The sequence below is a fragment of the Lissotriton helveticus genome, chromosome 2_2 (genome assembly GCF_964261635.1).
Source record: "Lissotriton helveticus chromosome 2_2, aLisHel1.1, whole genome shotgun sequence".
NCBI classification, from domain to species: Eukaryota; Metazoa; Chordata; class Amphibia; order Caudata; family Salamandridae; genus Lissotriton; species Lissotriton helveticus.
This window is the reverse complement of record NC_136060.1, coordinates 250,783,566-250,806,470: the sequence shown is the minus strand read 5'-3', so window position 1 is coordinate 250,806,470 and position 22,905 is coordinate 250,783,566. Positions and strand designations below refer to the sequence as shown.

Here is a 22,905-nt window from a genome sequence, read left to right as displayed (position 1 = left end):
CAATGCCAGCAAAAGAACCGTCAGAGGTTTTTTTTATTTGGGGCTACCTGCATCAACCAAATTAGGGAAAATACCCAAACAGCTCCACTCAATCCGGAGAAGCCCTCCACCCCTCTGGCAGACGATAATGGGGTTGCCCCTCAACCGCAATCACAGCTGGAAGATATCATGTGTTCAATAGAGGCCTCCCCTCTGCCGCCACAACGTTCACATTTCCCGATTAAGCCACTTATGGGCTCCCCACAGCAAACAACGACGGCCCAAATCCATGGCCAAGCCGGGCCACCGCAACCCAATGGCAGTTGCCCACCTCTAAATTCGCTAACCTCACCAATAATAAAAACATTAACAGCATCAACAGTCTCAAGTCCTTTACACAAGCTATCTCCACCTCTTGGCCAAATAAGGACTCTATGTCAAAGTCAATTAGCGCAGATGGCACCAAACGATCAATCCATGTCGAATCTGCCCCACTTCTTTAAAACCACCTCAAATCCCACAAGCCCGAGTCTCACTCCGGATGACAAACCTAACACAGAAGAGGACTCTACGACCAGTGTTTGGCCTCATCTATTGCAGACCCTTCAACAAATCGTGACCGCACTTAACTATCATTCAATAAAACTAGAGGTGCAAGTTGATCTACTAAACACCTTGGCACTCTTTACGTCAGGGATCGACGGTAAACTAGATCAATTGAACTCGTTAATTCTAAGAGCGCAAGCATCTGCAAACTTTGTTCAACCAACGTGCTGCTGCTCTCCAATCATTGACTCCCTCTCCCTGCTCCCAGATTGCTTCTCCACAGTTATCAGGGAAGTAAAGCAGCTGAGGGGGGGACACGTGTCAGCCACACTGCAACCCACTAAATATCAAGAACAGGACAAACCACTGGAGGACTGTGGAAATAAAAATACAAAAACAAAGGAAGAAGAAACGGATTTCACAGGATCAATTAACCGCCTTCCATCGGTGAAAGGTCACCTCCACAGTGCTCCAACAAAACCGATGGATGAAATTTGCACGCTCCCATCATCACCCGTGCCTACAAACCAGCATACCACACCACTTCAAAACCTCTGAAACTCAACAGTCTAACCCTACGGGATTATTTTAGAAAGACCCCATTAAAAATAGCAGAACCAATACAATTATCAGAGAAACACCCGCAAGCCTCGGAGGCAACCCCCTTTACAACCTCCGACCACTTAGGGTTTGATCTTAAAGCACCATCGCAAAATTGGGTACTCAACACAATGCCAGCAAAAGAACCGTCAGAGGTTTTTTTATTTGGGGCTACCTGCATCAACCAAATTAGGGAAAATACCCAAACAGCTCCACTCAATCCGGAGAAGCCCTCCACCCCTCTGGCAGACGATAATGGGGTTGCCCCTCAACCGCAATCACAGCTGGAAGATATCATGTGTTCAATAGAGGCCTCCCCTCTGCCGCCACAACGTTCACATTTCCCGATTAAGCCACTTATGGGCTCCCCACAGCAAACAACGACGGCCCAAATCCATGGCCAAGCCGGGCCACCGCCACCCAATGGCAGTTGCCCACCTCTAAATTCGCTAACCTCACCAATAATAAAAACATTAACAGCATCAACAGTCTCAAGTCCTTTACACAAGCTATCTCCACCTCTTGGCCAAATAAGGACTCTATGTCAAAGTCAATTAGCGCAGATGGCACCAAACGATCAATCCATGTCGAATCTGCCCCACTTCTTTAAAACCACCTCAAATCCCACAAGCCCGAGTCTCACTCCGGATGACAAAACTAACACAGAAGAGGACTCTACGACCAGTGTTTGGCCTCATCTATTGCAGACCCTTCAACAAATCGTGACCGCACTTAACTATCATGCAATAAAACTAGAGGTGCAAGTTGATCTACTAAACACCTTGGCACTCTTTACGTCAGGGGTCGACGGTAAACTAGATCAATTGAACTCGTTAATTCTTAGAGCGCAAGCATCTGCAAACTTTGTTCAACCAACGTGCTGCTGCTCTCCAATCATTGACTCCATCTCCCTGCTCCCAGATTGCCTCTCCACAGTTATCAGGGAAGTAAAGCAGCTGAGGGGGGGACACGTGTCAGCCACACTGCAACCCACTAAATATCAAGAACAGGACAAACCACTGGAGGACTGTGGAAATAAAAATACAAAAACAAAGGAAGAAGAAACGGATTTCACAGGATCAATTAACCGCCTTCCATCGGTGAACGGTCACCTCCACAGTGCTCCAACAAAACCGATGGATGAAATTTGCACGCTCCCATCATCACCCGTGCCTACAAACCAGCATACCAAACCCGAGGACGGACTAATCAATAGTCTTGTTTCTTCGCCCGCTCCGTCAGCCCTGGCCTCTCCCAGGCCTATTCCCCCGTGCAGTAAAAGAGAGCGTAAACGCCAACGCAAAGCGAGAAACAAACTCAGGGCTAATCCCAACTTGACTCATCAGAATCTCTTCCCCATTTTTTCGATAGCCGAAAACAAAAAATCCTCCATAGAGCCCAGCGCAGTGGTACCAACAACAAACCCAACATCAATCTCGAATGGACCAACAGTGGGCTTACCCACTCAAGAACTGGCGAGAAGCCCTCAGAGTCTAAGAACATCAACAATCGCCTCGGCAACGAAAATAGAGGGTAGCGATCCTGCAACAAGTATAAGGGTGAGTCCAGTAAGGCCAAGCAACACTGGACAAGAGACAGCGGCAGGAAAATCTCGGCTTTTAATGGATCTCCCCCCTTCTGGGAACGAAAAAAGAACGTCAAAATTGAATTTCACCAAAACCATTTGCAATGACAAAGCTGCTCGGATCAGTCATACTCCACAATCAAAACAGGCTCCCCTCCAATCACCACAGAAGCTACATAAAAACAGATCTGATGCAACAATCGAAAAACTGATCCCCAAACCCACAATTGCATCAGAGCCGCGAAGCGACAACCAATCGTGTCATCGGATTCTATTAGCCCCTGAGTACAAATCTAAGGGGCGGCACGAAATTCTTAACAGATCAAATTTGCTGAAATTAGCGGAAGGCCTACCGGGGCTAGCGGGTCTGGACACGAATAACAGCGTATCAATTGAATTTCTTCCCCCACGAGGAAACCAACCCTCTGAAGTTACTGTTGCAACTTTCACGCAGGCAGGCTGGACTGGAGCCTTTCTCGAACACAAGGCTACACTGCGGAATTGGGGGATTAGAGTGCACCCCTACTCAACACCAGGGTATCCAATCACGCTGCTATCAGGAGCAACTACACCCAACAAGCCGGCCCTCACCAAAAATACAGAGCATGGGAGGCCGTTCTCTGTTCTAAAAAATGCCTCAGGGCCGGATATAGAACTTACATGCCCTGAAACAGCGGTGAGAAACAATGAACCTGATCATGTCTGGGGATGGCTGCCAGCAGTATTGGCCACAAAAAGCAGAAACTGACCATCTGTGACAGGTCCACCAGCAAAAACATACCATTCATTAAAATCACTCCCTCTGCCAGGGATACAACAGCACAGTGTGGTCAGCAGCAAGGGGGAGCCACTTTTCTCACTGTGCTCATGGAACATCAGCGGCCTACATCAAAAATTTGCAAATGAAGACACTATGTCTTTTCTGGGGGAACACGTGGCCATCGCCCTGCAGGAAACATGGGAACTTGAGGGCCGCCCTATTGAAGGATTCATTGAATATCGGAAACAGGCATTGAGGGACAGCCGCTTCGGCCACCCTAAAGGCGGGCTCTCCATATACATATCTAACAATCTAAAAGGTGAATTCAGTCAACTGAATCTGAAAGAAGACTGGCTACTGGGGGTCAAAATTAATCTACGGAGCAGACAGCGATTGCTCTTACTTATAAATGTGTATATTAATCCTAATACCTGCACAAAAAAAGACCACCTGGCCAGATTCTGTGAAACAATGAACGACATAGCCACAGAATATCCCAACTCGGACCGCATCATTACAGGGGGCTTTAACACGAACCTTTTCCAGGGGAACATAGCAGACTCAGAAGGACCCAACCAGACCAGCATAATTGAGGCTGTCCCCCAATCTAAACCCCCCACGCAAGCTTTCAATATATTAGGCGAGGTCACCGTGTTAACACTGTACAATGCAGGGTATCTGGAGGTGAATGGGAGATCAGCTAGTGACTCCCCCCCAAACTGGACTTGGTCAAATGGAAGAACAAAATCTTACCTGGACTTTACCATTTGTAATTCGGAATTTTTGTCCAATTTGGCTAGCTTCTCCGTCTTGCCAAGGCTCGAAAGCGACCATAGGCCATTGGTCGTTTCTTTTGCCACAAATTTAGCTCTCCATAAAAAGGCTCCATCCACATACAAAGGAATATATTCCGATAACCTAAAACGCCTGAAATGGAGTGAGTTCAACTGTCAATGTATCCTAAAAACAAGCAAGGATTTTATCATGTATGCTCTAGACCAAATGGCCTCCCCCACAGCAACATGGTCGCAGTTATGCGCACATTTGATTAGAATTTATCCAGCGACAAGGCAGGGCCCAAACCGCACACCACCAGTAGGAGCAAATGCACTCCCCATGATAAAAACACTAAAAAGAGCAAGAAATAATGCACTGAGGTTGCTTTTAAAATCCCCAGAGAACAGCAGCTTCTTCGACACATACCGTCAAGCCCAAAAGGCATTCAGGAAGGCAGTCACCCAAGAGAGAAAGGACCAGGAATCTCGATTCTGGGTTAAACTGGTATGGGAAAGCAAACAACAGAACTCAAAGACATTTTGGTCACTTGTCAACAACATCGGTCAAAATACAACATCTTTTGGATCAGCGAACATCCAGGAAGCATACTGGATCTCGTACTTAACAGAGCATCTCCAGGCACAAGATAACCCTGACCGCCCTGGATTAATATGGGCCTCTGACATTGGCACGGGCATAACATCGAACCTTTCACCCAATCAAACGCAGGGGCCTTCCACATTTAAGGAATTGTCCGAAGAAAGAGTAGTCAAAGCACTGACGAAAGGGAGACAAGACGGAGACCCAGGCCCGAATGGCCTGCCGCAGAGGCTATTCAAATCCGACGCCCCTTTTTGGTCCAAGGTGCTATCAAATCTCTTTAACTACACCCTGAGCCACCAAACCATCCCGGACTCTTGGAGAGGTGCTATTATCCATCCCATCTTTAAAGCCGGAGCACGAGGCAACCCGAACAACTACAGATTAATTGCCTTGTTGGACATAGAGGCAAAGCACTTTGCAGGCCACATTTTGGAGGATCTCAGACAATGGGCAAAGGACAAAAATCTGATTCCTTTAAATCAGACAGGGTTCGTTGCCAAATCAGGAACAATGACAAACCTACTGGCAATCTCCACCATCATTGACAAAGCCCTTATAAATTCCAGGTCGATCTTTTGCTGCTTTGTCGATTTCAAAGCAGCATTTGACAGGGTGCCTAGGGCTGCTCTGTGGCAAAAACTGAAGCAGTGGGGAATCCCAGATAACATCCTGAATCCCATCATCTTGCTGTATTCCAACACATGGGTTCGATTGAAGTTAGGGTCTGGCGCGCATCTCTCTCGGAAAATTTGGACCTTTCGTGGTGTCAAACAGGGATGCGTGCTGGCTCCCCTTCTCTTCAATCTATTCATTGCGGACCTATCAAGTTCTCTAGAGAAAGTAATTAGCCATCCTCCAAAAGTAGGAGGCACGGCATTATGCAATCTCTTATATGCCGACGACTTGGCACTGTTCAGTCTCACCAGAGTGGGGCTACAGAGACTCCTGGATGACTTAATGCAATACACGGTTAACAATCAGTTAGAAATTAACATGAAAAAAACTATGGTTGTTCCGTTTGGCAAAAAACGCTACAGCGGTGGAGGCTGGACAATAAACAAAGAAAGCATCTCAATCGGCAAATCGTACAAATACTTAGGGGTCCATTTGGACTCCAGGGGCAGTTTCACCAAACAGAGCACTGTGATTGCAGCCAAGGCTACAGCGTTCATGATATCCTTGGCTAAGCTCTCGAGGAGACTCTCAGGCCCCACGGTCTTGCCCCTATTGGAAGTGCTCAGAGCAAAGATCGGGCCCACACTTTCGTATGGCATAGAGATCTTTAAGGGAAAAATGAATAAATCCTTAAATAAACTGACAACTAAACTCTATAAGAAACTGCTTCACCTGCCGAGTTCCTCCTCGCCAGCACAGGTCAGATTAGAGCTGGGCTTAATTAACTATGAATCCTCTAATGTTGGCTCATACCTTAACGTGATCCACAAACTAAGACAGGCAGAAGCTGGTACTTTGGAACTCTTGGTTTGGAATGAAATCAGTATGAGCAATCCGGGGGGAACATTCGGCCGCCTCCTAAATGATTACATTCAACAAATGTCTGCTGCGGATCTTTGGGCCCTTAACCCAAGCCAGACCGCCTTCAAAATTACTATCAAAAAAGCTACAAGACTGAAATCCCTGATCATGGACAAAGCTCTCCTTGTGAAACGTAGCCATGCTTGGGCAGTAATCAACTGCTACAAACGATTATCCCCGGCAAATTATCTTTCAATGACATTCTCCTATCACCTAAAGCGATGCCTGATCGCCCTAAGACTGGGAGACTGGCGCTTCCTTCAAAATCTCCCTGTATGGCGTCAAAAAAGGGTTGATCAAACGTGCAGACGGTGTGGGTCAGCAAACGAAACTTTTTTGCACGTGCTTTGTATATGCCCCTGTTTTATCCTCCAACGCAAACGCCTACTCAGGCCGGAATGGAACAGGTTGGGAGTTCGGTCTTGCAGACACGCCATTATTGCTGCTCTGTCCTCAGAGAACACTGTTTTAAACATAAAATTGGCCAAATTCGTTCAGCATGCTTATAGTCTTCTAGGAAAATTGGACCATTGTGCAGAAAAATGTATTTAACTCCATCTGCATTTTCCGGGAGCGCTAATTTCTAAATTGCCACGTTGCTGTAAGCACTGTTAAGCAGGCCACATTTTATTTTGCTCTTATTTTTTTTTATTTTTTTATTCCTTTAAGTTGTAAGATTGTATCAATGTGCTGGAAGAATTTTTTAAAGATATGTTTTTATATATCTAAATAAAGTATTTTGTAATGAAGATGCTAATCTACTGGGAGCAATAAGGGAACAAATCTCAGAATACGAAGAGGAGGCACTGAGAGAGGTGAAATTTATGGGAAAATATGTTTGGGCCAGGCGGTACAGAAAAGCAGACAGGCCACGCAGAACCTTGGCACACAGGCTACCCACACCTAATAATGTTATGTTCATTTCAGAGATCCTAGATGACAATTGTAAAGCTGCCAGGGGACCCCAGGAAGTACTCAGTTCACAAAATTCTACACCACACTATACACATCCACTCCTTGCACCATATCTGCTGACTTGCTGGCCTATTTAGATTCCCTCGAGCTGCTGTGGCTGGGTAGTTGGCATAGGGCCTATTTAGATGAACCCTACATTGTGGAAGATATTAGACAAGTAATAAAAGGCCTCCACTCTGACAAAGCCCTGGGCTCAGATGGCCTTTCGGATGCCTTTTACAACAGTTATGCAGACCTGCTAGCACCCCAACTCCTGGCAGTTTATGGTGAGGCACAGGAAACTGGGATCTTTCCCCCAACAATGCAGAAAGCAATCATAATTTCATTACTCAAGCCAGGGAAAGCGCCCACTGAGAGAGACTCGTATTGCCCCCTCTCCTTGATAAATACTAATACAAAAAATTATGCTAATTACTCACAAATAGGATGCAGCCCCTGCTTCCCCTGATCGCTAGGTCTGACTAGTCCGGCTTCATCCAGGGCAGATCTACGACACACAACTTACGCATCTTCTTCCCGCTGTTGCTTTATTTAGACCCTCACTCGCATGCCCTGGCAGCGCATCTAGATGCTACCAAGGCCTTTGATTCATTGAAGTGGCAATATCTGATCTCTATATTAGCAGTACTGGAATTCAGCCCAACCTATATAAACCAGCTAAAGTTGCTGTATACATCTCCTACCACCAGCCTAGATTAAATGGTCTAATCTCCCTGCAGCTACCAATTACCCGCGGCACAAGGCAGGGATGTCCCCTATCTCCCCTGCTATTTGCCATTGCTATGGAGCCACTGGCGGCAAGATTTTGGCAGCACCATGCAGCCAGGGGACTGGGGTTCACTACTACAGGGCTCATCATATCGCTATACGCAGAACTTGCACCCAGTGCTGCAGGAAATCCTAAAATTCAGGGGGCTGTCTGGTGTGTAGATAAATTGGGCAAAATTGGTCCTGTTCGCGCTAATGGCAGACACAATGCTCTGCCAGCTGGAGTACCCTCTTAAATGGGCGGATGGCCCAGTACGCTACTTGGGAATCTGACTGAGCCAAAATACACAAGAACTGTGGGCTATGAATTATGGCAGGGCGGTGACATGGTTGGAGTGCAAGAGACTTGGTCTAGGTTACCACTGCCCCCGGCAGGATGAATTGCAATAGCTAAAATGATTATTCTGCCTAGATTTCTATATTTTTTCATAAATCTCCCACTCACACAGGCCTTCTTCATAACACTGTGCTCCTTGTTGGTATCTTTGGTGTGAGTAAGGAAACAAGCCTGTGTATCATGGGAACTTCTGATGCTTCCCCTGTTACAAGGTGGATGGGCGTGCCGGACATCCCCCTATATGCATATTGCGCACAAGCCCAGTGCCTACATTACTGGATTCACCCCGTCCTGTTCCAGCCAGATGTTGCGGTGGAGACGGACAAGGCTGCGCCGACCCCACTCCAGGTTGCACTATATCAGCCATACAAATGCCCACGAAATTAAATTGATACAGTAGTAACACTGCGATGGGGATGGGAAGGCCTGAGGAATAGAGCCATGTTAGAGGTCCTATATTCCCCATTCATGCCATTGGACCCTCACATACACCCACTGTAAAACAAAGGGAATGTAATCCTAGTGCAAGGACTAGGTATGAATACATTTGCTGATTTATATCCCAGAGCTGGTCTTATATTATCGGATACGGGCGACATACCGACAGGTGCACACCACATTCCCCATCCCCCCGCCCACACTGCACGTACTTGAACATACAGTGTTAGGTCCGTCGCCGCACAGGTTAATCCCACGATTATACAACACCATGCAGAATACTTTTCCGGTGACAATACCTAAAGCATTACAATACTGGAACACTGAAATTAACCCCCACTCCGAGAGAACTTCCACTACTCGTCCGAGAGTAGTGGAAGTTCTGCTGCGGCCAGTTATGGATGCTGTCTCCTAATTATAAGCAAAGACTAATCCATTTCAAATTTCAGCATAGATTTTACAGAATCCCCACCCAGTTACATCGTATGGGACTAAGGCCAGATGCTGGCTACTGGAGGTGTAGGGCTACACCAGCATCATTCTTACACCTGGCTTGGAGTTGCCCTCCCATAGGAAAATACTGGGTAGACATATTCAATATGATCAGGGAGGTTCTGGGGACACCAACTAAACCCACCCCACTGGTAGGAACATTAGGCTATGTGAAGGAGACCCCGGCGGGCAGAAGGAAATTACATGCCATGCTGCTGCTATTCGCAAAGCACAGAGTGGCTATGCATTGGGAGAAACCGAATGCCCCGTCGATTAGGAAATGGTTGCAGAATGTCATTTACTGTCAGACCCAGCTCCCAATATTATGGGAATTAATGCCCACAGCCTCTTGGCCAAAAGCAATCTGAGGGCCAATACTAGATTGGATACGCACAAATCAATCTGAGGAGGAAAATGCACCCATCCCAGATATAACAGCAGTACACACCTAGCTTCACACTGTGTGCTTTGTGCAATGAGAGGTACAAATAGAACAGGGATCGGAGAGTCAAAGCGGTAGAATATAAGAGCTCTATAATAAGGCAAGAATGCACTGTTTAGGTAATTACGTGTTGATGCTTCTAAGTAATTATATCTGTAATGCAGTCGTATGTTTTAATCGTTAAGTTTGTTGTAAAGTTATAACTGCAATGCCTGCCATTCACTGGCGCCAAGCAAATTTTGTAATCTGATATGTGAAAAAATGCCAATAAACACATTTATAACAAAAAAGAAAAAAAAAGGTAACCTAATGTTATCCTATGGGAGCGGTAGGCCTCGCAGTAGTGAAAAACAAATTTAGGAGTGTTTCACTACCAGCACATGTAAAACTTAAAAATACATGTCCAACTTTTTAAATACATTGCACCCTGCCCAACTGGCTGTTTAGGGCCTTCCCTAGGGGTGATTTATATGTATTACAAAGGGCGGTTTGGGCCTGGAAAAATGTTTATTTTGCTGGGTCCAATTGGCAACTTAAAACTGCACACAGGCTGCAAAAGCAGGCCTGAGACATGTTTTAAAAGGCTAATTAAGTGGGTGGCACTATAAGGGCTACAGCTCCACTAGAAGCATTAAATTTACAGACCCTGAGTACAGGTTGAACCACTTTACTAGGAACTTATAAACAAACTAGATGTGCCAATTGGGTGTAAGCCAAATGTGCCATGTTTTAGGGAGAGGGCATAACCACTTTAGCACTGGTTAGTAAAGGTAAAGGGCACAGCGCCCTAAAGGCCAACACAAATGGGTTAAGAAAACAGGAGGGGTGAAGGCAAAAAGTTTAGAGGTGACCTTGCCGAGAGGGCGAAGTCCAAATGGTGCCTTCTGCCTTGTTTTGGATCAAAAAAACAAATCTATGTAGTACCTGAGATTCAACATTTTATTGCTCCAGAATGTAATTCTCTGAGCTCCAAGGGGGATTTTCTTGTAACTCTGGACTGAAAAGGTGCATACTTCCATGTGCCCACTCATCCAGAGTCTCTGAAGGTCCTAGGTTTCACAGTCAGAAGCTGCCATTCAAACTTAGGGGTGGTAAGCCCTCTGTGTTACATCCCTTTCTATTGTCACTCTAGGAAAGATGCTAGCACTAAGGTATAGCTCTAGAAAGACTACATATGGGCGAAAAACTTTAGGGTTAGGGAGAAGACTATACTTGACAATTATCCAGTGTTGTGAATCTTACAATTAGGTCAGTTAGAGAGGATGTCCATTTTTAATATAATCTAGCCCTTCCTTCATTACAGAGATTTATTTCAGTAGAAGCCACCAAATGGATGCTTCTTCACATTTTTCATGTTTTGCAGCAAAGGTGGAGTCTGGAAGTAGGGACATACTACCCCCTCGAGTATTAGATTAAGGGCCAGATGTAGGTGGGCAAATAACGGTCGGTAACGGTGAAATTTGCTAAATTTCACCGCAACCGACTTGTATTTAGCCATGTGGGATGTAGGGAAGGAATCGGTAATAAGGAATCGGTAAATACCGATTCCTTAATACTGATTACTCTTTGGCCTTGCATTTAAGGAACACATGCACATTTCAGGGGTGCAAGAGGGTGTCCTTTGGACACCCTGGCACCCTTGAAATTCCTACCGGTATTACCGATTCGGTAATACCGAATCGGTAATACCGAATATCTTCACATTCATTCCTGTGGGCCTCCAAGCCCATAGGGATGAATGGGTAGGTATTCATTATTACTGAATCTCAATTACTGATTCAGTAATAACGAATATTAAGAATTCTGTATTTTTTACCGAATTCTTACCTACATCTGAAATACCGATTTCTAAATTCCGAATCGGTAAAATTCGGTATTTAGGAATCGGTATTTCCCTACTACCTACATCGCGTCCTTAGTGAGGTAGGATGGGTCCACATTTATGGAAGTTCATTACATATATGTGGGGAAGGCCGGAGGTCACAGTAGATGGAAAGTATGCTTTTTCACATTTTTCATGTTTTGTAGCAAAGGTGGTGCCTGTAAGTGTATTATTTTCAGTGAGGCAGGATGGATAAAAATGTATGGAAGTTGATTACCCATGTGAAAGAGGGCCAAAGGTCACAGAAGATGTAAAATGTAGGATCCTATTACTTAATTAAATAGTTACTGTTGAGGCATTACTAGGGTGTACTTAAGGCTTCTTCTTTCAAGTAGCTGATGTCAAAGATGCAATGGGTACTACATTAAAGTCACAAAGTAATGGCCCTGTAACATTAGGTCCCTTTGGTATTTTTTTCAGTTTTTTGTAGCGCGAACTCGACCCAAAGATATTGGAGTGCTTTACATGAGCACAAGTTACATTACACAAGGACACATTAATTTTGGGTAGGCACAGGTTGATTAAGTGATTTGCCCAGAATCACAGGATGTTGAGCCGATGCCGAGACTCGAACCTTGTTCCCCAGCTCCAAAGTCGGCAATGGCCCCATGAGCCCTGTGTGATGGCATACATGTATATATGTTGATCACAGTAACATGTGATGGATCCTAAATGATCTCCAACAAACCTTTCATGAAGTGTCAATGTGTGAATCTATGATATGAACACATTCCATAGCCCAAAGATCACAGTATTAGTTTCACCTGTTCCAATATACATACTTGGTAGACAAGATATAGTGTAATAATTGCCTATTTTTGCACAGTAAGAATTTTTCCATAGTTCTTGAAGTAACAGGGATCACTCAAATCTGTAGAACATCCCTTTTTGAGAAAGAAGATCAAGCTTATCCACTCAGTCCTTGGCAGTTGAGTAGCAATGCAATGCAAAGCCAATCAGTGCAAGTGAATTTTAATTATTCAAAAATCTAACAAGTCAGGGGTAGATTAGCTCTTCTCCAAGAGGCTGTTGGGTAGAGCAAATGTATTGTGAGAGCTGAGGCCACATAACGCTAGATGATCAACTTTTCTGGAGGTGAATTCTAAAGGAAATACTTTAGTATTTATTTATGCGTTTTTATATTGCGCGGACTTTACCCGAAGGTGTCAGAGTGCTTCACAATAGGAACAGTAATGATACATGAGGAGAAAATTACAAGTGAACAAATTACAAAAGCAAACGTTAAGTTACATGAGGCAAAAGTGACAATTGTGAGCAAACTAAATACAAGAGGTAGCAAATGGTACAATACAGGAGGAAAAAGTGACATGTGTGCAAGTTACAAAAGCGTAGAAAGTACCAGTAGAGGTATAATACTGCAATAAATGGCAGACACTCAAGCACAAGAACGTTATGTAGGCAATGGTGGCACTTGTGAAAGTATCTAAAGCAAACAAAATGTAAGAGGTAGCAAACAGGGGGTTACAACAGAAAAGTGACGTGTGCATGTTACAAAAGAGTACCAAACACGGGTAGAAGGATAATACTGCAATAAATGGCACACACTACAACCACAAGAACACATTGGGAAGGCACTTCCATAGTCATGGAGAATAGAATTTTCTATAATGGAAGGTCTTCCTTCAGATAATAGAGAGGGCGTGAATTAAATTTGGAAGTGTCTTTGGAGGAGGAGAACTTTGAGGTCAGTTTTGAAGGCCTGGGAGGAGGTGGTGGTCCGGAGCGGGGAACATCTATTACAACGCGGGTTTTACACCGCAGTGCCATTACAATGAGGGTTTTACAACGCAAGTCGTTACCACGACTTACGCTGGAGGGCGCTCTAGACTAAGGAATGGTACATTTACCATTCCAACACCTTCCCTACTGTACGTAGGCTGGTGTTGGAATAGAGAAACCATTCTTACTATTCCTAAGTCCAGCACCCTACAGCGCAAGTTGTGGTAACGACTTGCGTTGGAAAACCCTCGTTGTATAGTACTGCGGTGTACAACCTGCGTTGTACCATCATACATCCGTTCGGAGCTGAGGCGGAAGTGAGTTCTAGATTCTCACTGTGTTGCCTGAAAAGGATTGGGCCATCGATCTTTCCTTCATGAAAGTGGGAGGTTCAAGCAGTAAATTTTCCGCATTACGTGATGGTCTAGAGCCTCCAGAGAGTTTAAATTTATTCGCCAGGTAGCGAGGAGAGGAGGAGTGCAAGGCTTTGTGGGTGATATAGGCAGTCTTGTAGATAGCTCTAGCCTCGATGGGCAGCCAACGGAGGGTGGATAACATGGGTGTGATGTGGTCGCTTCTTTTGGCCCCATAAATGAAACAAGCTGCTGAAAGGAGAACAGATTTAAGGGGGGACAGGTGGAATTTGGGGAGGCCAGTAAGAAGAGAATTGCAGTAGTCCAGTCTAGAGAGGACCAGCGATTGGACCAGGGTTTTAAGGTTTTGCTCCGGAAAGAAGCAACGAATTCCCCAAAGAAGGCGCAGTTGGTATCGAGCAGACTTTGCAATGGAATTAATGTGGGAGATTAGATTGAGTTTTTTGTCGAGTATGACACCAAGGGATTTTGCGCTGTCGACAATGATGGGTTTATTGTCAAGTAGATTCATTTGATCCATCCATGATTGAACCGGGGGAGGAGAAAGTGAGGAGGAGAGGAGGAGGAATTCAGTTGTGAGGGATTCAGAATCAGTTGCTGAGTTGACATCCAGTTTTGAATGGAGTTGAGAGTAGAGCTTAGGATGGCGAGATCATGAGTGGAGGCAACCTTGAGGTAGATTTGAGTGTCATCTGCATTGAGATGATAGTGGATCCCGGATTTACTTAGGAGATTTCCCAGTGGTTCTAAACAGAGATTCAACAATGTGGTTGCAAGTATAGAGCCTTGAAGAACACCTTGACCTACCGCCAAAGGAGATGAAAGACTGTTCGCTGTTTTGATCATTTGGGATCTATCATAGAAAAAGGAAGCAAACCATTTAAGCACAGTGCCCTCCATGCCCTTTCTCTGTTGAAGAGTGTTGAGGAGAGTGTTGTGATTGAGCGTGTCAAAGACTACAGAAAGGTCAAGGAGAATTAGAAGACAGGACCCCCCGAATCGAGTATCCGCAGCACGTCATCAATCACTTGCAGCAGGGCTGTTTCAGTGCTGCAGTTTTGGATGAAGCCGGACTGACAATTGTCAAGAAGATCATTGTCCATGATATGACAAGAGAGTTGTTTCGCTATACATCTTTATGTGATCTACGCAAGAAAGGGTAGGTTAGTGATGGGGCGGAAGTTGTTGAGGTCATTCGCATCATCAGTGGGTTTTTTAAGCAGAGGGGTGACCTGCCCAATTTGAAGGAGACCGGAAGGGAGCCTTGACAGAGGGAGAGGTTGACCAGAGTGGTCCAATAGGAAAGGGAATCGGTATAGAAGTCAATGGCAATGGCACTAGGGATGGGGTCAAGAGAATGGTTGGAGGGCTTTGTTTTGAGGATGCAATTGAGGAGGGCATCTTCAGAGATGGGGGTCAAAGTTCTGCCAAATGGCTAAGGATTTGCACTCCTCTGGAGGGGTAGGATGAGCGACCTGATCCACCAGTGATTTCCCTTATACATCAAAGAATATAGTGATATCCGCTGCTTTCTTTGTAGAATCCTCCAACTTGGAGGTTGGGGGAGAGAAGTTAGGATTCTTGATGAGATTGAATAGTTTTTTGGGTCTATTTTTGGCTGAGTCAAGAAGGGTTCTGAAGTGGAAGATGAGCTTGTGGTACTTGGATCTTGCTGAACGAAGCGTGGCCAAATTATCGGTGGAGGGCGCTTGCCTCCATTGTTTCTCCAGGAATCTTAGGTGCTTTCTTTCTTCATAGAGGGATTTGTTGAACCAAGGTGCCGAGGGAGTGGGCCTTATCTTTTTGCTTTGGAGAGGAGCGACGTTATTGATTTCGACTGCAAGGACTGTGAGGCATTGGGAGGTGAGTTTGTCACAGAGGGAACCGACATCAATATTTTTAGCGTCACGGAACCAGGATGTAGCCCTCTTAGGTTGGCCAAGAGTTATAGAGTGTGATTGGTGAAGAGATGAGGAGGTGGTCAGACCAGTCTACATGAATAGGGGTAGTGATAGAAAGCATGCCTGCTTTAGAAATAACAAGGTCCAGGATTGAGCCCCTAGAGTGTGTTGATTCTGTGCAGTGTTGGATAAGATCGTTTGCAGAGAGGAAGGTGGCCAGCGAGTTCGCAGAAGAGTCTTGCGGTAAGCCCCAGTGGAGTTTGAAGTCACCAACGAAGGTCTGATTGTCACTTTGCGAGTATTGGTCTCTGATGAAGTCAGTAAGTTCCTCCATAAACAAAAGGCCGCTACAAGGCGGGTGGTAGATGGCATGGAATCTGAGGGGTGAGTGGTGGTGTAATTGAAGCTCAAGAGATAAGCATTCAACAGTGTGGAAGGGGCTGATATGAAAAGTTGAAAGGAGTTTCTAAAGATGACTGCAACACCTCCTCCAACTTTGTCAATTCTGTAATTCCTAAATATAAAATAGCCTGTGGGTAATAGGAGATTAAACATAGAGTGTCAATATTGTGAAGGGTGATGGTATCGGAGATTTCAAGTTTGTGTTTTACTGAAGATAAAATTGGGAATGGGCTGCCCCTATTGGTCAGCACACTCCCACATACATTTGTTCCATTATTTGTGATCAGAAGTGCAATGCAATGCAGATATTGATCTGACTGTAGAGCTGCGCCTGAAATATATTTAAAAAATAACAAATCACATCTGTTCATTTAAGATAAAATACCTGCAAAGAATCTGCAGACACGGTTAGTCCGGTTTCATACATGACTGCAAGCAAGTGTGATGCTTTATGGTATCCACAGCAGCTGGATTCCACAAGTGTAGGAATAGAGGAGTTCAAATATTCCAAACCATCCGAGCGTGATAATTTCTTAGTAATATACTTAAACATCCTTTCGCCTATTTCTCGTGCACTATCCAGGGGATTCTCTGATACTAAAACAAAACAGGATTAAATTAGAAAGCACTGTTGGTTTGGAAAAAAACAATATTTATCTATGTATTTATTTATAAAGTAAATACATACCATTTCCACCAGAAATGTTGTACTTAGCACATCAGCACATGCAGATACATATAAATCAATATTCTTTGGGGAACGTAAAGGAAAGCAATATATTTTATCATTGGTGGACAGTTCAGGTTTATCCTACACACTTTATGCAGTGATGTGTCTGGAAGCCGCCAGGGTTGTGAGCGAGCATGAGATCAATGATAGAGGAGTGATGGAAATTTCACTTCGGATTAGGCAGAATAAGAGATATATATGAAGAGGCCTTTATGTTTTCAAGTGGCCCCTATACACAAAAAGACCTGAATGTGTATTTCCCACAAGGGTGGCTTGGGAGAGGCGAGGGGGTTGATAGCTGCAAGAGGAGATGTGTGCCAGGGTGCAGTGGGACAGCCCCACTGCGCTGGGGGAGCTTGGATGATTAAGTTAGGAGTCTGAAGATGGTTTATTTAGTAGCCATCATCCATGCGTCTAGGCAATGCTTATTAGAAGGGGAGTGTGTCTGAGTAGGTGAAACAATGTTCTGGTAGCAAAGCTGATTGCCATATCCTGGGATGCCAAGTGGTAATGTGAAAGGCAAACCCGGTGTCTGTTCCGAGTGTTTGGTTTGCTAGAAGTGAATTGAAGAGTGCTAGTGGGGTGAGATTAAAGGAAGGGTTTATTTTCCTGACGGTAAATGCATGGCAACTGGTTGCTATGGCAGCTTTTAGATGGGGGAATCTGAGGTGCAAAGAATTAGCTGCAATGGGCACCAAGACTTCTAGTCAAATGGGAGCACATGTTGGTGTTGTGATGGAAGAAGATAGGGTCAGAGAGCCTGCAGAGCACAGTGGAGAAGGGGCAATACAGAGTCTTAGTTTAGCTGAGCTGAGCATGAAGGATCAAAGAGTCATCTAATGAAGGATTGCCAAATAGCAATCTGTGGCCCACAACTGCAGGTCAATGGAGAAAGTAGGAATACAGAAAATGGCCTGGGTGTCATAAGCATGGATGCAATAGAAAAAAGAGGAGAGTGTATTTCTTGTAGAAATGTTGTAAAGTGGTGTATAAACAAATATGGAGAGGGTGAAAGGCAGGTTTTTGTGGAACACCAAGGACAGGAATATTAGTGAGGATTTATAGGTGCAGAGAATATGAATCATGTTTACCAAGTGCTGTTTCCAGATCAATCTCCCGCAGAAGGTTTAACAAGTTACTGTATTTGTCTGCCAGTTGTTTTCCCCAAGGAAAGGCAGGACACACAGGCTTTTCTCCATATTGGCGGTCCAGTTCAGAATAGTAGTCAAGCGTTCCTGTTGAGAGAAAGAACATTTACAGAATCAATTAGCTCCGTCAGATCCATCGAGATGAACTGGCAAATACATTGATTCACTCAAACAACCAAGGGAGACTTGACTTCAGAGAACAAACTTTTGTATCTTGTATCTTGTTTAGAGCCTTAACCCCATGAATTGATTCATTCCGAATCATCCATTATCATGCCTGTTTCATGTATTCATGCATCACTGGGCTATTAAAGGAAAGCCTCATTAGTAAGTGTAGCTAGTTTGCTACTGCCACTTTTGCGTTAATTTATGTACTTCATATGCTCTGTGATACATCAACAGTTCTATAGAAACCATGCCCCCCCAGGCCCCCACCAATGCCACGATCATCCTTATCCCTTTGTGGTCACCACAAAGGGAATGAACAACCGTAATGCAATACATACTCTCTGCTTTTGTGGTTCTTCCTTGTTGCAGAACATTGATATACAGATATACAATGTCTTGAATACTGGAGCATCTTTTATAGTATAAAGTAATCTTCTCGGCAATTTCTCTTCCAAAATGAGGATTACTAATCTAGGGAAATAAAATAAGCAAATGGGAAGAGGTTATGTAGTAAGAAGTGAGATAACAATATCATATTGAAGATTCAAGGTAAAGCAGAAAATGGTCTCACTAACCACAAAGTAACTTTCAGGTGCAAGTTTGAGATTATCTGCACTATTAGTGCAATGATAAATTGTCTTTACCATTGAAAACATTTTCAACTCATATCCTTGGAAAAAATATTTTGACACGATCATGAATGGCAAACTTATTGATGTTACTGTTATTATTAGTAGTAGTACTGTTATAGTAGTAGTAGCAGAAGCAGCAGTATTTGCATTCTATGTTTTGGTCTGAATGGGAAGCCTTTTTATATGAATAATAACAATACTTATTATTCTTATTCGTATTCTGATTCTTAAAGGGGAAAAGACAAACTGTGTGGGATAAACTTGAAAATTAAATTGGTCAGTCACTGGATAACACGGGAGATACTTGAGAGTCCAATTCACCATGAAAATCAGAAATTTACTTCCAGAGGGTTCCTCTTACATTTGTGGAAATGGTTGACATACTTGGAATTCCAGGTAAACATATGTTGTAACATTCATAAAGTAGCATCTGTATATTTCCAAATAGTCATATATGTCACTGGATTTGCACTGTTGAACTTTCTTATTACTCCATGTGGAAAATGTTTTTCTTCTGAGCACACTCAATTTAGGAAGCAAGTTTTCTCTTTTCTCACCCTGAAATCAAATGTATTCCTGTCCTAACCAATACAAAGCTGTACAGCTTTTCAGGTAAACTACTAGAAATATATTTGTGAATACCCACAAACCTGCTTGTTAATGAATCCTAACTAATTTTATAAGGTATACCAACCCTGAGATATCCAAAAACACTCCACATGTAAAGGTATCTACTAGAATATTGAGAGTCATCTGCAAACTATGATCCAGAATCTTTTGGGCTGTGCTACGTTAGGCCTTTTTATTGAAATGATCCTATATAGCAGACCTTTATCAAAGAAGAGTAATAGACACATAACATATTTCTTAATTTACATCAGTAAGTCTCCACTCCTCATTTCATAAACTAGAATAAATACCATAGGTCTGACATAAGGAATACCACCCACCCCATATCATCCCTAATAGCTTATTCATTATTATACAAACAATTTACAAAAGAGTTCACAATTGTTAGAAAGTGGGTTATTGGTAGGGGCAAATGTAGGTCTGTGACTGGCAATAAGGCCACTAACACATGGTAGGACTCAGCATAGGTCTTAGAAAATTATTCCTATGCTCAACCCTTGGTAACGTGGCTGCGAGCAGACAGGCTTAACTTCAAAGACAGGTAAGTAAAGCATTTGAAAACACAATTTCAGTACATAACTAAGACGCAACACATAATAAAAGTCCAACACCAATTTATAAACATAGGAGATATTTTTATCTTTAAAATGACACCAAAACAACAAAAATTCACTGCAGGGAACCGGAGAAAATGTAATCAAATATAGCACTTACAAGATTATAGCACAATATTGTGATACCTGCTCGCGATAGACCGGGCCAAAGTCAAAGTTTCAGGCCAGGTGCGATGGAGCCCTGAATGGCTTCAGCTCACAGCAGATCCCGGTTTCAGTTTCTACCTTCATGATTAGAAACTTTTCTGGCACTTTTCTCCTCGAGGCCCCTCGAAGCTCCCAGCCAATCCGGATTCAGTGAGGGTTCACCAGCTTGACTTGTGACGAGGTCCCGATCAACTTCCCTGGAGGAGACTTAGGACATTTCTCAAGATCGCTTCAGCGGGGCAACCAAAAATACAGGCCGGCACGCGATGGAAGGCAGGTGGCTTGGCTTTCGCGGTTGCTCCCGGTCACCTTTTCTACGAGCGGACTTAGAAACTTTTCTGGAGCATTTTCTTGTGGGGTCTCTTGATGCTCCTCATGTAGCCGGATCCGGTGAGGGTTCGCCGGCTTCAGTTTTCTTCTAGTCCCGGTCAATCTCTGAAGGTTGGAGCGATGGAGCTTTTAGCAGGATGAACCTGGATGGCTTGGGCGGTTCGCGGTTGAAGGCAGGCGGCCTGGCTGGCCAGGTTGAGTCGGTCCCTCTGTGGAGCTTTTTTTCCAAAGTTGGTCCAAAGTTCTCCAAACTTCTTGACCTTCTTCCTGAAGTTCCTCAAGGGGTCCCAAAGTGTCTCAAACTCACTCCAAGGGTCTGGAACCTCCAAGATGGTCCTTGAAAGGTGAGGATGTCAGTTCCCACAATCCACTGGTACAAAACCCTTAAAAATCCACTGATGGTTCTCCAAGGTGTAGATTTAGTTGGTGATGTTCCAGATGACCTCTGTTAACGTGTAGCTTTCAGGGAGTCTACTCTTTAGTTCTTTTCCAGCAAGATAATCCACAGGGCTGTAGTTTCAGATGGTGCAGTCTTTAGAGGACAGGCCTTAGAAATCTCTGCACATCAAAACTTTTCAACAGGGCACTTCTTGCTTTAGTAAGTTTCAAGCAGCAGATCTGGAAGGCTCTGCCCCTCTCAGATACTTATTCCAAGTTCTCTGGGTCAAGCAGAAGGTCACTTCTGACCAATGGGAGCAGGGTAGCTCCTCCAGGATATGACCACATCCTGCAGAGTGTGGCATTATTTTGTCCCAGAGTGCATCAAACCTTCCAAATCCATATTGGCTGATTTTCCAGCGAGGAGGTAAGAGCTGGCTAAACCCCCCCCCACCCCCAGGATGGCTAATTTACTTAGACTCTCCCCTCTGTATCTGCTCATACCTTCCTTAATCATAACATCTGCCTAAGGTGGGAAGTTCAGAGCTGTAAATGCCAATGGTCTCTACTCTCCTCTTTGAAGAACACAGTTTACGACTCCTCCCCCTGGTCTGGCATTCCTATGGAACAGCACACTGCCCTGCCAGCAGAGCTGGTTAACCCCAATGGCTCTTGATCACCTCTTCAAGGCAGCCTGACTAATCCACTTAACTCGGACCAATCAGGGCAGACCACTGAAAGGCTGAATTTGAACTAACAAACAAGAAAGTCATATAACTTCTTGCATGTACACTTTAGGAGAAATTCAACAACAAGATATTGTTGGATTTCTTAATACCATTCTGGGAAGTCTTTGAATGGCATTTCTATCCCTCTCCTATCAAGAGTTAATAATCAATCCCTTCCTACCATGTTAACCTATGCAACAGGGGATTTACAATGGGAAAAATGACTTGGGCCATTACAAGAAACATATTTTATAAGTACTTGCCTTATATCTACAGGAGCCCCACCCCATGTGCAACTAGGGGAGACTTTAGGGGTCTGAATCTGTAGAAATATTGCAGATTCTCCCTCCACAGTGCTCCTAGCATCAAAGTCGAATTTGAGCAGCACTTTACCACAATGTGGGGAGTGAAATGTAAAATGTCACTTTACCCAGGCATATAAAACTCATTTTATAAGGGTGTAGCTTATACATACCTGACCCCCCACCCCTGGGATACCTTGGGGAGACCCTGGGGGTCCCTAATATGCCACAACATTGTAGGTTATCAATTTTTAAGTGCCCCAAACACCAAAGTCGAATTTGGGCACAATTTACTTTTTAAAAGCTGTCCTGGCAACCAGGGCTGTACTGACCTCAGGCTTCAGCAGTGCACACATGCAAGTGCAGAAAAAGTCTGCTGGCCTCTAAACTGCCATGCCCCAGGGCACTGGGGACTTCTAGGTAGTTTCAATCCCCCTGCCCTATTATATACGAGGGTCCTATAGGGGAGGTCATGCCAATCACAGGGGTACCCCACTATAGCATTGTGTACCCTAGTGTATGTAGGTATTTTAACTGGATTCTAATGTGTCTCTTTCAGAATAGCACTGGCCCTGGGCCTGGGTAGGCAGAGCCCAGGGTCAGTCAGAGTCAGTTACCACCAGTATCAGTCAGCAAAAAGTTGGGGGGTGCCCAGGGCACAGGATGACTTTGCAACAACAATATATTGAAATTATCACATACATACACTCCTTATATTTCTGCTTTTATACACATGACATGTCTATATACCACAAAGGCTTTATAATGACTAATTTAACTTACTCAGACATGCAATTGCAGTCATGCAATCCTTCAGTATATACTGGGCAGGGAGAAATGACTCACACAAGTTTTTTGTTGATTCCTTAATGTCAAATCAGGATTATCAACAGCTCTCCTGCATGTTACAGGCCAGTTTATTTTATTTTATAGACTATCTTCACAAAGTTTCAGCAGGATG

At 44.2% G+C, this 22,905-nt stretch overlaps 1 protein-coding gene across 1 annotated transcript in view; it reads right to left on the bottom strand.

Moving 5' to 3' along the window:
• The window catches only part of SEL1L3 (SEL1L family member 3), a 684,155-nt gene that overhangs the window by 405,513 nt on the left and 255,737 nt on the right, over window positions 1–22,905 (bottom strand). The window contains exons 8-10 of the mRNA XM_078678371.1: window positions 18,522–18,654; window positions 17,959–18,102; window positions 16,523–16,734 (exon numbers count right to left, since the gene is read on the bottom strand). Of these exons, the coding sequence (XP_078534497.1) occupies window positions 16,523–16,734; window positions 17,959–18,102; window positions 18,522–18,654 (489 nt within the window). The remainder of the gene's footprint in view (window positions 1–16,522; window positions 16,735–17,958; window positions 18,103–18,521; window positions 18,655–22,905) is intronic.